Raw genomic sequence first — 16,548 nt, forward strand, 5'->3', positions numbered from 1 at the left:
CAGCTGATCTGGTTTAACATCTAAGTCTGATTTAATTGGAACAGAGCTAATTCAATTGAAACTATCTGATCAGTTCAAATGGGTCCAAATCTGGTCAGATCTGATCAGGTCTTCTCTATCAGTCCGAACAGATCCAATCCGATCGAAACGCTGATCTGATCTTATCAAACCAATCTCAAGGGTTTGTTATGATCCGATCAGACCTCCTTCAGTGAATGTGATCAGGTTTGAGCAGATAAAATCCGATCAAAACTCTGATCTGATCAGGTTTCCTCTAGTGGGTCTGATCAAGTCTGATCAGATCTAATCCGATCAATACTCAGACCTGATCAGATCAAACGGATCTCAAAAACTGTTCAGATCCGATCAGGTCTCCTCTAATAGATTTTACCAGATCTAAATAGATCTAATATGATCAAAACTTCAATATGATACGCTCTGGTCAGATCCTCCTGGACTCAGAAAATTTCCACATCTGATCTGATGTGATTAGGTTTAATCAGGTAAGTGGTTTCACTCAATGAATATTTTCATGCTGTAAGCTAGAAACATTGAAGGCTGTAGTGACGATTTCACAACAATACATACAATTCTCGTCACGTTGTTCGTACCTATACCCTGTTATTTCTTCTTACAATCATTGGCAGATTTCACAGCCGTTCATCGATTTGATTCAGAGAAAAACACAAGATTCTCACAACTGTGCAAACAAACATCATCGCTACAATTCTCATCATTTCAAGCACAACTACTGATTTTATTCACAAAACATCTTTCAACTCAAGCAGATTGTTCGTCAGGTTGATAATTCAAGCACAATCATGTATTCTTCAAAACAGATCGTTCTTATTGCAATTTCCATATTCGCAATTTTGATCGACACTGAAGTCTCCGCCTCCGAAAGCTCTGATTCCAAAGCCACATCAAATGAAGCCACAAGTGCGTGACCAAACTTCACTTTCGACAAAATTAGGTACCTACTGAACTCCTAAAACTAATTTATTCCACTTCTGGCATCCATTTTCAGACCAATACCAACCTCTTTATGTGGTCAAGAAAATAAACAGGTATTATATCGTCGACTCAGCCACTTACAAGGACGTGATGAATCAGCAGATTCAGTCCAACTTGAAATTACCAGACGAAAGAAATAAAATGCTAGCAGCCTGTACGAAAACACCAATCACCGATGACAGACTTCTCGATATTATGCCAGTGGGTGAGAAACAAATCGTCGATGGTTATCGTTGCGAAGAGCCTGTTGAATTCTTTGTGAAGCAGAAATCCCAAACAGATGATGAACATTATATTATTGGTTTTATGGTGAGATATGATCGTTTGATGGAAATAATCAGTGAAATCAATTTCAAAGGCAACTAATCAGTCTAGCTAAACCCTCTTTTGTTTTAGATTTACGATGATGATAAGGGCAGCATCTCGGATAGTACTCTTCTTTCAGACCTACCATTGGTATGTACCTACCAACTTTAATGTTTTGATTCTGTTATCTGGTTTTACTGCATGATCAAAAATACCGTTCCATGTCTGTAGAATAGGTATTAGGATAATATGAGATTTCAATGTTTACAATTTCATATGAAGTAATATAAAATACTCACCTATTGCAGACCCATTACCCTATAGATTTGATAAAAGTAGCTCTCGTCAAGACACCGAGCGATTACTTCAACTTTAATATCGGGAATGATATTAAATACGAAAATTACCTAAACATTAATACCAGGCACGATATTAAATACGCCAAAATGCTATCAGAAAATGAACATTTGGATCAAAATTTACAAAACCGAGGAAAATATGAAAAGAATATCTCAGTTTATGGATATGATATAGATGCAGCATATGAACCAGTAAAATTAGCTTTCAATGATTCGCCTATTGATTAATCGTGTAACTCATCCTTCCACAGAGAAAATATTGAACCTGATCAGATGAGGAAATCAACTTATCTGAGGAGATTTGATTTCATGCGCGGTGATCTACGCAGATGAAATGAAGTCTACTCAGAGATAAGTGATCAAGTTTGATCAGATCTGATCTGATCATTCTCCAGATCAAATTTCATCTGATCAGGTCAACATTTCGATTGTCGTATTTTTAAACGCAATCAAAGAGAATTTTTAGAAATATTTACTGAACACACTGTACTTTTGTGTCACTCAGGAAAACCAATCGAAATACATCAAAGCATTTTTCGAATCCCCGTCAAACTACAAATTAGTCAAGTTGCAACTATCTCGAGTAGGCTGATCGAATTATTTTTCACAATTAAAGAGAATTTGTAAGAGTATTTATTGAACACACTGTACTTTTGTTTCACTCAGGAAAACCAATCGAAATTTATCAAAGTATTTTCCAAATCGGAGTCAGAGTCAAACTACAAATTAGTCAAGTTACAACTGTCTCCAGTAGGCGACTTCTTTTTCGAAGCACAGAAACGAGCTTCATTCAATAACATCAACACAACACCAGTTTGGGATATTTTAATTCCAGAATGGCATCAATTGGAAAAATTTATAAGACGAGTAGCTGAAGTAAGTAGAGAAAAGGGTATTCCCGGTTAAGATAGGTGAAATGGCCCTGTTCTCAGATTTGGAAAATCATAATGGATTATTGTTGGGTACCTCCAATAAAAATTTTCGAGCGGAATTTCCACCCCCCAACCCACCCCCCTTGGTCAGTATAGCCAAAAAACGCGTTTTTTGGGAGAAAAATTCGGTATTCATGAGTGATGGGGATAAAATTCTAGTACCACGCGGAATGTGTAGGGAAAGCCTGGGTCTTTCAACACGATTTTTTTCAAAAAATTTTATTGCAGTGGTGGGGGTAAAATTGACAAAAGAAAACTTTGAAGCGCCACAGCTCCGAAGTGAAGGGTACTACACAAAAACTGTTTTCGCCAAAATGTGTCTTTTTACAAGTACTTTCTTCCTACCAATCCATAAAATTGAAGTTTTGTCTGCAAAAGGCTCATTTTTGCAAAAAACCCTGAAAAAGATGCGTTTTTCGCGTTTTTTTTGCAAAGTTATGCAAAATATGCGGAAAATGTATGGAACAAAAATATTGAGCGTGAAATTTTACCCTAGAAAACGTGTTCAAAAGGTTGTCAAAACGCTCATCTACTGAAGTTAGCTTGGATTGTAATCATGAGCTCTGTGAATAAAAAAATACCAAAAAAATTCAAATTGAGGTCAGAGCGATTCAGTTATAATTTTCAAAGTCTTTTCATTTTAAACATGTTTCCACAATGCTTGGTCAAAAAAAAATCCTTCAAAATGAAAATATTGCAAGTCAAACTTACAAAAAGTTTCCAAGAATGGGCAAATTACCCAAAAATTGTTCAGAAATCAAACTCAAAATCAGTATTTGCAGAAAATACACATTTTCAATTTCAATTTCAATTTTCAAAAATTTTAACAAAATCTTTTTCAAATCTGATAGGTGCCATATATACATGTTCAACAAATTTTACAACAATTCAAAAACTTCGAAAAAAATCCCAAAATTGTACTAAAAGGTCATCTAAAATGGATTGGTTCGAAATCAGATTGATGTCCCAAAATCGAGGGGTAATTTACACAGTTATAGAAAAATCGGGTCAACGTCTTATGAAAGGGAATGAAAAAAAGTGATTCCAAAAATAATCGAATGATGAATTATACTATCGTATTTATATCTTTAAATGTAAATTACAAACTATAAAAAAATTGACTAACTTGATCCAAGTTTGACGATGATAGGAAAACAATTTTCAACCAAAATTGACCAATCATGAGGGACAATTCGTTTGAAAAATAAATTTTTTAGCATTTTTAATTTTACCCATACCTACTACATAATATTCTGAAAAAAAAGTATACAATTGTGTATCTTATGTATAGATAGATGTGATAAACATAGGTACCTAGACCTACCTATCATTTTATTTACAAGTATAATTGCACATTTTTTTCTGGTCAGATTGGCATAAAATAGAATTTTTTGGATAATTCATCAGAAAAAGCCCTTAGTCCACAATATTTCGTCAAAAAAAAAAAGAACTTGCAGACAATTCTGACAAAAAGCAGGAGTTTTGAAAATGTTAGCTAAAACCTATTTATTTTGAAATGACTAAGAAAAAATTAAATTTTGAATTATTTTGACAATGATTTGGCCAAAAACAGAACTTTTTAGGATAATTTTGGGAAAATCAAGAATTCTTGCCAATTTAGGCAACAAGATTTTTTGAACATTTCGGCAAAAGCAAGAGTTTTCATTTGGAAATTTTTACAAAAGTTACGAGTTTTTTTATAATTTTGACAAGAAAGGTACTTATTTACAATTTTGACGCAAACGAGATTTTTTTGAAAATTTTGGCAAGAACAGAACTTTGCAGATAATTCTGGCAAAAAACATAACACGGACTTCTTAGGATCATTTTGGCAAAAGCAGGAAATTTCAAAATTTTGGATAGGTACCAACAAAGTTTTTTGGTCATTTCTGCAAAAAATATTAGGACTTTCTTAATATAACGTCAAAAAAGGTATTTTTCAACAATTTTGGTAAAAAACGAGAGAGACTTTTTTGGAAATTATGAGAAAAGTTGGGATTTTTTGATAATTTTAGTAAAAGCAGGAATTTTTGACAAGTTTGTAGTAGGTACCTAGCGATTTTTCATCCCATACTATGTAGCGGCATGACCAAGGTGACAATTGTCAGATAGTGCAGGTGCCATAATACCTCATCTCATGACTTTGCTGCAAAGATATGATGTGTGCGCGCGCTTAGCTCAGTAGGTAAGCGTTTTGACAACCTTTTGAACACGTTTTCTAGGGTAAAATTTCACGTTCAATATTTTTGTTCCATACATTTTCCGCATATTTTGCATAACTTTGCAAAAAAAAACGCGAAAAACGCATCTTTTTCAGGGTTTTTTGCAAAAATGAGCCTTTTGCAGACAAAACTTCAATTTTATGGATTGGTAGGAAGAAAGTACTTGTAAAAAGACACATTTTGGCGAAAACAGTTTTTGTGTAGTACCCTTCACTTCGGAGCTGTGGCGCTTCAAAGTTTTCTTTTGTCAATTTTACCCCCACCACTGCAATAAAATTTTTTGAAAAAAATCGTGTTGAAAGACCCAGGCTTTCCCTACACATTCCGCGTGGTACCAGAATTTTATCCCCATCACTCATGAATACCGAATTTTTCTCCCCAAAAACGCGTTTTTTGGCTATACTGACCAAGGGGGTGGGTTGGGGGGTGGAAATTCCACTCGAAAATTTTTATTGGAGGTACCCAACAATAATCCATTATGATTTTCCAAATCTGAGAACAGGGCCATTTCACCTATCTTAACCGGGAATACCCTTTATACTTTTCTGAAAACTGAAGTGAGAAAAGTGTTGGGAAATTTTTTTGGTTTGGATCTAAAAACCACCAGATTAGAATTTCATCTTCTCAATTCAAATTTCCACATACCAATGATGGGGATCTGATTAAGTTCTGATTTGACCTTACATACTAGATCTACTCAGATCTGGCCAGATAAGAGACATGATCAAATCCAATATGGAAGACCTATTTGGGTCTGACCAGATCTGAAATCCAGACAAAATCAGACTTGATCAGATCCACACATTCTTAAGATCCAGATAAAATCTGATCAGATCTAATCAGATCAGAGTTTTGATGGATTAAGAAGATCTGTTCAGACCTGATTAAATCCAATTACTTTCCCTAATATGGTTATGAAAAATTGAAAATATGCTTGATCTCTCTGGAGATGTTTCAACGATTTCTTTCTTATGGAAACTCCATTCTTTGCAGGTAGTCGGTGACTTACAAATCATCACTGGAGGAATCGACTCTTTTGATATTCCTAACCCCGAAGACGGTACACAAATCGAGTTTTACAAATCAGAAAACTCGCCAGCCATACCAGTATTTGAAACTATTTTTAAAGCTATTTCATTCAGCCAAAAAAGCCAAGACAATAGGTGGATTCGTCAAGGAATCGTATTCTACTTGATCAACGATCCGAGAGAAATACGCGACTTTCCGGACATATTGGCTGAAGACAATGGATGGAAGTATCTAGAAGATCGCTACCCCAAGCCGAAAATATTAGCAAAACCCATGGATCGTGACACATTGGACAATATGGGCGTTACAATCAGTTACACTTATGAGATTTTCAATTTGAAAGAATTCAAGAAGTTTTCTAAAAATGAACAAGGCGAGGAAGTCATTATCAAAGTCGATCTACTTGAGGAAATGGAGAAGAATAAAAAAGCGAAGGCGAAGGAGTCTCCCAATGGGGAGGAAATTTTAGAAGAGTAGGTAAATTTTTCTGAAATATAATTTAAATTAGCGTAGAGTAGATATGAGTACCTACCTAAATATGTAAGTTTTGATTTTGTTTTTGTCGTTGTAAAGCCAAGTAATTCATTCATAAATATATTACCTACCTATAAATCCAATTATTATTTGATTCAACGCAAACCTGTATTTATTTACTTACTTTTTTGCTTACAAGTTGGTAAAATAGATACTTGATGACTAAAAAAACTTTCAGGTTGAGACAAAACCAATTGATGAAGCATCTGAAAGTATGCTGTCAACCAAGCAGTAGATCAGATCAGATTTGATCAGGAAATTGACCATATATGTACATGAGTAGATCTGATTTTATATGCTTGGATCTGAACGGATGAAATCATATCAACTCTGAAGAAAGTTCTGTTTATAAGATGCTGCAGCTTGATCTGATTAGATCATATCAGGAAATTCACCATATCAGAGCAGTTCTGATTTGATGTGTGCTTATCTGAGCAGTGAACAGATCAAAATTGCACCAATCCAGGTGAAACGGGGTCAGATCTGATTAGATCTGATCGAACTTGTTTAAGCTTGTTTGAATACAGCTCACTAGACCTTTTTAAACTGATTAGATCGGACGCGGTGATGAATTATACTGAATCATGAACCAAATCGCCTTGGGCTGTTCTTTTCATGAATCGTCACCTACTATGCTACATTTTACGACTGTTCATTTTATTCTGAAAAATAAATCAAAATTTTGACAACTGCTCAAACATAATTCAATCACTTCAATTTTCAGAATTTCAAGTATTGTCGCGTGATTTTATTCGCGTGACGGTTTTCAAGTCAAGTAACTATATTCACATAAAACTGCTTGTAAAATTGATCAATTCTAGTACCTTAGGGGTATCCTTAATGTACTCCTCAGGATTGGCCATCTTCACAGCAGCATTTCTGATCAGCATCCAAGTGGCCTTCTCTGATGGCTGCAATTCCAACCTGATTTCAAATGAAAATACGAGTAAGTAGGTACTTGAACTTCTTGTGAAAATTTGCTCAAAGGCAGTGTTTGACAGCCACCCGTACAAAACAATGACTTGAAGTATATTCCTTCTTATCTTATTTGTACATCAATATTGTCAGATCAGTACCAACCTCTTTACGTCACGAAGAAAAACAATGGATACAGTTTTGTCGACTCGGACACTTATAATTCGGTAATGAAACAACAATCTGGACAGAATTCAGATGCATCCGGCGACAGAAACGAATTGTTGGCAGCATGTCCAGAAACACCAAACATCGATAAAGTTCTCAATATAATGCCAGTTGGCGAACAACAAATTGCTAATGGTTTCCGCTGCAATGCACCTGTTGAATTTTTCGTAAGACAGAGATCTATAAGAAGAGTGTCTGAACATTATTTGATTGGTTTCATGGTGAGAGATGACTGTACGATGTAAACTATTGACTTCCATTACCTAGTTCAAAAAATAGATCATTTTGTTGCAAAACCTGATGTTCATATTTTAATTGCAGATTTACGACGATAGTGGTATCAGCTCCGCAAATAATTCTCTCCTTTCGGGCATACCGACAGTAAGTACTCAATTTTTCAATTTAAGTTACATTCTGAATGGTCTAATTAATAATCGAGAGCACGTTCGAAGAGTTTCGAAATTTCAATTTTTCGATCCCATACACAATAGATATGTAGGTACTTACTCTATATCTGTGTATACTTCACTACATGCTCGCATTACAGACTATTTTTCCAATATCATTGATCAAAGTAGCACTCAGAAAGTTGATCGACGAATATGTCAATATAACCACTTGGCACGATATCAAATATGCAAACATGCTGCCAGTGGATGGCCAGTCTGATGATCGATTACAGAACCGAGAACATTATAAAAATATTCTAATTTATGGATACGATATTGATCCTGCTTATCAGCAAGTAAGTGAAGGTAAATTTTTTTTATTGAATAAATTTTTACCAGAGGAAACGTGATCAGATTTATGAAGGCTGGTTTGAGCAGCTCTATCTAAATCTGTTTAATCAGATCGAGTCTAATTAGATTTGTGAAAACCTGTTTGAGCAATGAGCAGATCTCTTCGGTTGAACTTCCACAAAAAATTCAAATACCTATTCCAATATTTTTTTGTTGAAATTTTTCAAGGGTTTTGATCCCGAAAGTATTGACTTGTGATTTTAGGAATTTTGAGAAAAGTGTTGTACGACTCATCAAAATGAGTTGAAATTTCGCGAGTAATTCAAACATTTTGGTAAAATTGTTTTTGAGAATTTTTCAAAAACTTTGAGCCCAAAGTTGGCTTATGATTTTTAGGATTTTGAAAAAAGTGACGTGCAACTTGATTATTAAATGAGCTAGGTGAAAATCGAGAAATTCAAAAATATTTGAACAAAAATGTTTTATGACCATTTTTGAAGCAGTTTAAGCTCAAAATTGAAGTAATATTTTGGATTATTGGAAAAAGTTTTGACCATTAAAAAATCATGTAATATATTGTATTTTGAGCATTGGGTGGTCATTTTAGAGGTTAGGAAATAAGTGTCAAGGGACCTATTTAAATATACCAAAATTTCTCGAGAAATTGAAACACTTTGGCAGATAGCTTTTGGTCATTAAAAAAAAAAAAGGATTTCAAGATAGAAATTTTCGTGTAATTTTCTGAGGTATTTCTCATAAAAGTGGCATACAATCCATCAGAATGGGTTGAAATTTGGTCAAAAAAATCAAATATTTTCACAGAGCTGTTTTTTGAGTGTTCAAAGAATTTTGAGCTCAAATTGGCTCATGATTTTTGGGATTTTTGAAGAAGGTGCAATGTAGGTAAACTCTCGAAATGAATTGAAATTTTGCAAGAAATTCAAATAGTTTGAGCATAAATATTTTTTGAACGTTTTTGAAGAATGCGTCAAATTGGATATTGATTTCTGAGATTGTTAGAAACAGTATCATACAACCCAACAAAATAGGTTGAAATTTCGTTAAAAACTCAAATATTTCGATGAAAATTTTTTTGAGATTATTTGAAGAAATTCTCGAAGAATTTTGAGCCCAAACGTGATTCATGACTCTCGGAATTATTCTGCTTCAAAATTGACATCAAATCTTTTTCATCGAAATATTGTTTAAATTTTTTGCAAAGTATTGAACCATTTTAATGGGTCACACGACATCCTTTTCCAAAAATCCCAAAAAATCACAATACAATTTTAAGCAAAAAATTTTTTCAAAAATTTCCAAAAACCAGGTATTTGAAATTCTTACGAAATCTTATACCATTTTGATAGGTAGATCTCAATTCTGAGACGCAAATCTTGAACACAGCAGACCAGTCATATTTTTTTACTTTTTTCAATCAGACACAATTTACAGCTTATCCCTTTTCTTTCTTATAATATTTTTACTGCAGATTAACCAATTGAAATTCATCAAAGCATTTTTCAAATCAAAAAAATACCACCATCACAAATTGGTCAAACTGCAACTGGCTCCAGCAGATGATTTCTTCTTTGATGCGTGGAAACGAGCCTCCTTCAATAATATCAACACTACACCAGTCTGGGATGAGCTAATTCCAGAATGGCGTCAATTTGAGAAATTTATTAGACGAGTAGCTGATGTAAGTTTCTATAATATGTACAACAAGAAAGATCGTTCTGGTTTCTGCACTTGAAAAAAATCTATATCTATGTACCTAGGTATGTAGATCAGGGAACTGAGGAATACTAGAGTTGTCTAAATTTTCAAACAATTCATTTCTTCCAGATAGTCGGAGAGTTACAAATCATCACTGGAGGTTTCGAACCTTACATAATTTTCGAACCCGGCAACGATGATACCAATATCGAACTCTACAGACTGGAACATTCAATGGCACCGGCCGTACGAGTATTCGAAAAAATTTTCAAAGCAGTCTCTTTCAATCAGAAACGCCAAAATGATGAATGGATCCGTCAAGGAATCGTATTCACCATGATTAACGATCCGCGAATAGATTACAAGTCCCATGATACGTTTGCCTACGAAAACGGATGGAAATACGATTATGAACGAGATCGCAAAATAGTATCGAAAATACGAGCAAAAGCCATGAATCCTGATTCGATGAAGGAGTTAGGAGTAATAGTCAGCTACACTTACGAGCCTTTTAATTTAAATCAGGTCAAGAAGTTAGCTAAAAATGATCGAGACGAGGAGATTGTGAATTACGTGGATGTACTTGGGGAAATGTATAGGAAAGCTGAGTTCCCTTCGGACTTTATCACGGGTATTGGAATTTAGTGGAGGAAATCATCACGAATAAAATAATATGGAGGGCTCATTTTTTGACTTGGAAACCTCGAAATACATTTTACATTCATTTTTATGCAGTTTTATTACATTCAAATGGCCTCATGCAATGATACTTGATACACCAGAATTATTTTTGAATGTTTGAAACCCTCAATAAATTTACAAGCCAGGTATCTACTAATTTTTTGTGCCTATAAAAGTGTAAACAATTGTGCCTGATCAGCCAATCAAATCAGAAAAATGACCACACCTGAGCAGATCTGAATAAATTCAATTTGATTTGACCAGACGTAATTAGATCTGGTCACATCAACCTTTGGATCTGATCAGACTGGATCAGATCCCACTTTTTTCTTTTTTCCTTCGCAAGGAAGGTACAAGTTCATGAGTCATGACGATTTATCTATCTAAAAATCACATTAGATACCTACGTCGTAACCTGCGATTGTGAAAAACACTAATAAAATAAACACGAACATCTCATACGTCTGTTTCAACAACTGATCGTCCTTCTACCACAGAAAAATTCCTTTAGCAATAAAATTTCAATTTATGTCGATTATCAAGGACTATTTCATGGCCTCGATTACCTATAAAAGAAACGACGACATTGAAAATCATACTAACGAATTTCATTATTTTAAATCTTATCACTTGATCGTTTCCTTCAAAAGACTGTGGTTTTGTTACGTCTTCCCAGGAATATCTCAAAAATTAGAAACCGAATTTGAAGAAGTGCATAATCAACAATGAACTTGGCGATATCAGCACTTCCTTTCATCATTTCAACTCTATCAATACTGAGCAACATCGAAGCAGCAGGTAACAATTTGACATCAGATGATATTAATGTTCTAGAATGGGTTGTTTTTGAATTTTTTTCAAAAATTTGGTCAAATGATCTCAGCAATGGTTGGAACATTCCAATTTTTTGACCAATGTTTAACCTTTCAAGCAAGATTTTCAAAATTTCTCAAATGTTACAATTTTTTAATTTTTTTTTAAAACTCAAATTGACTCATTGTGTCTTGTGTTTAATCAAAGAGGAAAATGACAATTTCTGAGAAAATCGGATCAAGTCTGGATCTGATTTAATTACTCAGATCGAATCTGGGAATTTTCTGGAACCTGGATCATTTGGTCCAACCGAGTTAGACCAACTTTTGGATCTGATCAGACCATATCAAATGCAATTTTTTCCCTCCGAGTACGAATTGAAATTTTCAATCGATCTAATTACGTATTTAACGAAATTTACAGACCAAAACTATCCACTTTACGTAACAAAAACGAAGAATGATTTTGGATACGATTTAGCCGATCCCTTCAGTTACAACGAGGTGGTCAATAAACGCAAATTCCACGACCTCAGCGAAAAGAATCAAATACTTCTAGCAGCTTGTCCGATGCCCGACACCACTCATCCAGTTCTTCAAGTATTGTCCAAAACCGAAGAAGAGCTTGCCGATGGTTTCAGGTGTGACGAGCCCGTCAAATACGCCATACAAAATAATGCTGACGTCACAGAGTGTAAAATTGGATTCTCGGTGAGATGGTTGTCTTCGTGGTTCATTAAAATAAAATATCAATAGGTCCATGTAGAATGTTCTTGCTCATTCATTCACTTATTTTTGCAGATTAATATGGGAAGCTCTGATCGCAGCCCTGGCACATTTGTGATTCCAGACATGTTTAAGGTCATATTCTAGACCACTATTTATACCTACCTAAAATATTTTTTGCAAGATGAATCGATCATTCTTTGAAACGTGCACACTGTTCCCAAAAGATACAAATTTTCCGAAAATTGAAAAAAATGTCTCCAGTGTTTATTAAAAAAAAAAAATTATACAAAATGATCCACGATTTAAAATATCGTTGAACTTGAATTATTCAATTCTTAAGTAGGCCTATCTACTCGTATCTAATTTTTTCAAAACATCTTTTACAGTATCATATACCATTGATAACAGTAGAACGCAAAACTACTCCGGATATTGCTGTTCCTCGTTTAATCGTTAGGCACAATATCAAGTACGGGAAAATGTTAGCAGAGAATGAAAACTACGATCAGCAATCACGAAGTCGACCAGAATACAACAAAAATATCGATATTTTTCACTACGATATCGATAGGGCTTATAAAGAGGTAAATCTCGAGCTGCGTTTGATTCATTTTTTTTTTTTACTTATAAAATAATGACCAAATTTTGGGCTTGAAAATCTTCAAAAGTGTTTCAAGAAAATGAATTTTCTGCAGAAATTGTGACCCATCTTGATAGATCACGTGATACCTTTTTCAAAAACTCTGCAAATTATGACCCAATTTTGAGCTCAAAATTCTTCAAAAGTGCTCAAAAAATGTTGATAATTTTTTTTAAATTTTCTGCAGAAATTTTAATCTATTTTGATAGGTCACATGACACCTTTTTCAGAAACTCTGCGAATCATGACCCAAATTTTGAGCTCAAAATTCTTCAAAAGTGTTCCAAAAACGTTGATAATTTTTTTTTGGTTTTCTGCAGGACTTGTAATCTATATTTTTGATAGGTCACATGACACCTTTTTCAAAAAATCTGCGAATCATGACCCAAATTTTGGTCTCAAAACTTTCAAAAGTGCTAAAAAAATGCTGATAATTTTTTTTTATTTTCTGCAGGACTTGTAATCTACATTTTTGATAGGTCACATGACACCTTTTTCAGAAAATTTGCAAATCATGGCCCAAATTTTGGTCTTAAATTCTTCAAAAGTGCTCAAAAAATGTTGATAAATTTTTTTTTGATTTGCCGCAAATATTTTAATCTATTTTGATAGGTCACATGACACCTTTTAGAAAAACTCTGCAAATCATGGCCCAAATTTTGGTCTTAAATTCTTCAAAGTGCTCAAAAAATGTTGATAAATTTTTTTTTGATTTTCCGCAAATATTTTAATCTATTTTGATAGGTCACATGACACTTTTTGGAAAAACTCTGCGAATTATGACCCAATTTCGGTCTCAAATTCTTCACAACTTCTGAAAACGAATTGCCTAAATTTTACTTAATGAATCAGAATTTTGAAGAGAATACAAATTTTTGATCCTTTGTTTCATTGTCACAGGATTATCAACGGGAATTCAGCAAAAAGTTTTTCCGAGGGGAAACGACCTCAAGATTAGAGAAATTACAGTTAGCTCCAGCCGATGATTTCTTCTTCGATTCGTGGAAGGAAGCTTCGCGGAATAATATCAATACAACTCCCGTTTGGGGAGAGCTCATGATAGAATGGCGAAAACTTGAGAATTTTGTGAGACGCGTAGCCCTAGTACGTATATCTTTATAAATTTAATACTAAATAAAAATTAAAAAAAAAAAAAAAAAAAAAAAAAAAACAGGAAAATTATTGGATCTGATTAGACCTAGGTGTAGGTAGTAAGATCCAAATTAAATTTTCTCATTGTCAGATCACAAAGCTAAAATTTGTAAACGTGGTTCATCATTCTCTTCATAGGTCATCGAAGACTTACAAATCGTAACCGGAGGCTCGAACATCGACTCCAGTACTCCAGGAGCCCAACAAATTTCATACCTTTACAAATCAGAAGATCCATTAGAAGAACCTTTACCGGTATTCGAACTAATCTTCAAAACAGTAGCTTTCAATCAACAACGTCAAGATGGCACATGGCTCCGTCAAGGAATTTTGTTCGCAATGAAAAACGATCCACGGGATAAAGTCACCGCTGAGAACGAGTTGATGGAAGAAACCGGATGGACAAATTATTCGAATTATATATCTGACCGCCGAATAGTCGCACAGGAGATGAATCCTAGAACAGGACGCTGGGAGCATATCGACGATAACAATGTTTACGAGCCTTTGAATTTGAATAAAGTTAGGGTACTGTCCCTAGATGAAAATGGTAAAGAATTTGAGAAGGTAGTCAATGTACTCGAGGTGAAATATTGAAGAACTGGGGTACCAAATAGAGGACAGGTTCCCCCCTTAGAAATTCATGCAGTCATTACTGCGAATTACTGCAGTGGTTGTTGTTTAAAAACGTAGTACTAGGTTGATCTTTATCTATTTTTGTTTCATTTTTTTCCATTTTAGATTAGGTAGACTTATTTTTAAAACAGTAATATTTTAATGAGTGAATTTTATTTTATAGGATTTTCAATATACTACCTAAGATTAAGCAAAACTTTATTCTAATAAAATACACAATTTATCCCAAAAGTTTCTGTTTCTTTCTTAAAAATAAAAACTAAGTTTAAGATCTGTTCTGAGAATTTCCTCATCTCAGGGATTTTATCTGATCCCATCAGATCTGATTAGGTAACATTAGGGACCAGGAATTCCATGCATTCAAAATTTTGGATCTGACTTGGTTTGATTGGATCTGAAATCAAATTGGATCCTGGGAATTTTGGAATTGGATCTGATCTGATCAAGCAGGTCTGATTGAATCGGATATGATCACATCTTATCAAGATCTGATAATGCCTAATTGAAAAGATCTAATCAGATGAAAGTGCTGATCTGAGCACACCAGATTAGATTTGTTCAGATCAAATCAGATCGTGGGAATCTGCGAATTGGATACTATCTAATCAAATCCGATTAGATAATATCAGAGGCCGGGCATTGCCCGCATTCAATGAGACCTGAATGGTTCTGATTAGATCTGGTCAGATATTGGATCCTGAAAATGATCGTATCTGATCTGACGGATCACATCTAGCCTGATCAAATTTCGATGCAAGAAATTGGCAGATGACAACAACTCATTAAGGTCTAAATGTTCCCTGCATCCAATTTTATCACACTGGGTCTGATCAGATCAGGCCTGATCAGACTGGATTCTGAAAATGTTCAGATCTGATCTCATCAAACAGGTATGATTTGGATCTGACATGATCTGATCAAATCAGGTTTCTCCCATAAGATCTGATAATGCTTATCTGAACAGATTTCATCAGTTGAAATGATCACAGCACATCTGATTATACCTGCTCTGATCTAATCACCATCTATAATGAGATCTGATTAGATAACATCAAGGTTAAGACATATTTCCTGAATTTAATACTGCCACAGCGTTTCTCGACATTAAAAGCTTATGACTCTATATGGCATTCCAGTCTGCTACAAAAATGTGAGAATACTCAAGTACCTCGTTACTTATTTGATATCATCAAATCGTTCTTATCAGACCGCTACTTTCAGATTCGCATAAACGATTCACTTTCGGACCCTAAACCTGTCTTCAGAGGCATACCTCAAGGAGCTGTTCTAAGCCCTACACTTTACAACATCTACTGCAACGACATCACAACTTCATCAAATGCTGAAATTCTTCAATTTGCAGATGATACCTGCTTATGCACCCAAAATCTTGCCAGTGCAATCGACAAACTCGAACAAAGTATCAACACCACCAACTCGTGGCTAAAATCCTGGAAGCTAAAACTCAATCCAAATAAAACAGTGACAAAAATCTTCACGCTGAAACACCACTGCAACCCTACCAGAAACATTAATATTGAAAACACTACAATAGAATGGAGTGATGAAGCCGTTGAATATCTTGGAGTATTCCTTGACAAACGAATCACTTTCACAAGTCACATCTCACAGAAAATAAAAGCTACCTACTTCAAACTCAAAACACTTTTCCCACTAATTTAACAGACGTTCACATTTGAAAATCCAAACAGCATTACTAATCTACAAGACTATTCGTTGTCCTACTTTTACATATGCAACTCCAGTGTGGTATGGTACCTCCAAAACAAACAAGAAAAAACTTCAAATATTCCAAAATATATTTTGTCAAATCGTCACTAACGCTCCATGGTTTTGCCGGAATACTCAAATACAATGCAAACTCAAAATTGAAACGATTGAC

General features: G+C 34.5%; 2 protein-coding genes across 2 annotated transcripts; both read left to right on the forward strand.

Annotated features, from left to right (window-relative positions):
• The first annotated feature begins 781 nt into the window (after positions 1 to 781).
• On the forward strand, positions 782 to 6,395 carry LOC135848178 (uncharacterized). The gene is made up of 7 exons (XM_065367988.1): positions 782 to 939; positions 1,028 to 1,323; positions 1,411 to 1,470; positions 1,629 to 1,871; positions 2,185 to 2,262; positions 2,346 to 2,555; positions 5,827 to 6,395. The coding sequence occupies exons 1-7, from the start codon at positions 822 to 824 to the stop codon at positions 6,337 to 6,339; spliced, it is 1,518 nt and encodes a 505-aa protein (XP_065224060.1). The 5' UTR covers positions 782 to 821; the 3' UTR covers positions 6,340 to 6,395.
• A 4,832-nt stretch (positions 6,396 to 11,227) lies between these two features.
• On the forward strand, positions 11,228 to 14,752 carry LOC135848921 (uncharacterized). The gene is made up of 6 exons (XM_065369017.1): positions 11,228 to 11,474; positions 11,913 to 12,199; positions 12,290 to 12,349; positions 12,604 to 12,801; positions 13,758 to 13,961; positions 14,148 to 14,752. The coding sequence occupies exons 1-6, from the start codon at positions 11,402 to 11,404 to the stop codon at positions 14,604 to 14,606; spliced, it is 1,281 nt and encodes a 426-aa protein (XP_065225089.1). The 5' UTR covers positions 11,228 to 11,401; the 3' UTR covers positions 14,607 to 14,752.
• The last annotated feature ends 1,796 nt before the right edge of the window (positions 14,753 to 16,548 follow it).

The sequence above is a fragment of the Planococcus citri genome, chromosome 5, assembly GCF_950023065.1.
Source record: "Planococcus citri chromosome 5, ihPlaCitr1.1, whole genome shotgun sequence".
Classification (NCBI taxonomy): Eukaryota; Metazoa; Arthropoda; class Insecta; order Hemiptera; family Pseudococcidae; genus Planococcus; species Planococcus citri.

Bases quoted from the DNA above. Each gene is read 5' to 3' on its own strand.
- LOC135848178 (XM_065367988.1), top strand. From the start codon at position 822: ATGTATTCTTCAAAACAGATCGTTCTTATTGCAATTTCCATATTCGCA. The intron at 1,471-1,628 runs GTATGTACCTAC...CACCTATTGCAG, and splicing joins TTCTTTCAGACCTACCATTG to ACCCATTACCCTATAGATTT. The intron at 2,556-5,826 runs GTAAGTAGAGAA...CATTCTTTGCAG, and splicing joins TTATAAGACGAGTAGCTGAA to GTAGTCGGTGACTTACAAAT.
- LOC135848921 (XM_065369017.1), top strand. From the start codon at position 11,402: ATGAACTTGGCGATATCAGCACTTCCTTTCATCATTTCAACTCTATCA. The intron at 11,475-11,912 runs GTAACAATTTGA...CGAAATTTACAG, and splicing joins GAGCAACATCGAAGCAGCAG to ACCAAAACTATCCACTTTAC. The intron at 12,350-12,603 runs GTCATATTCTAG...CATCTTTTACAG, and splicing joins TGATTCCAGACATGTTTAAG to TATCATATACCATTGATAAC.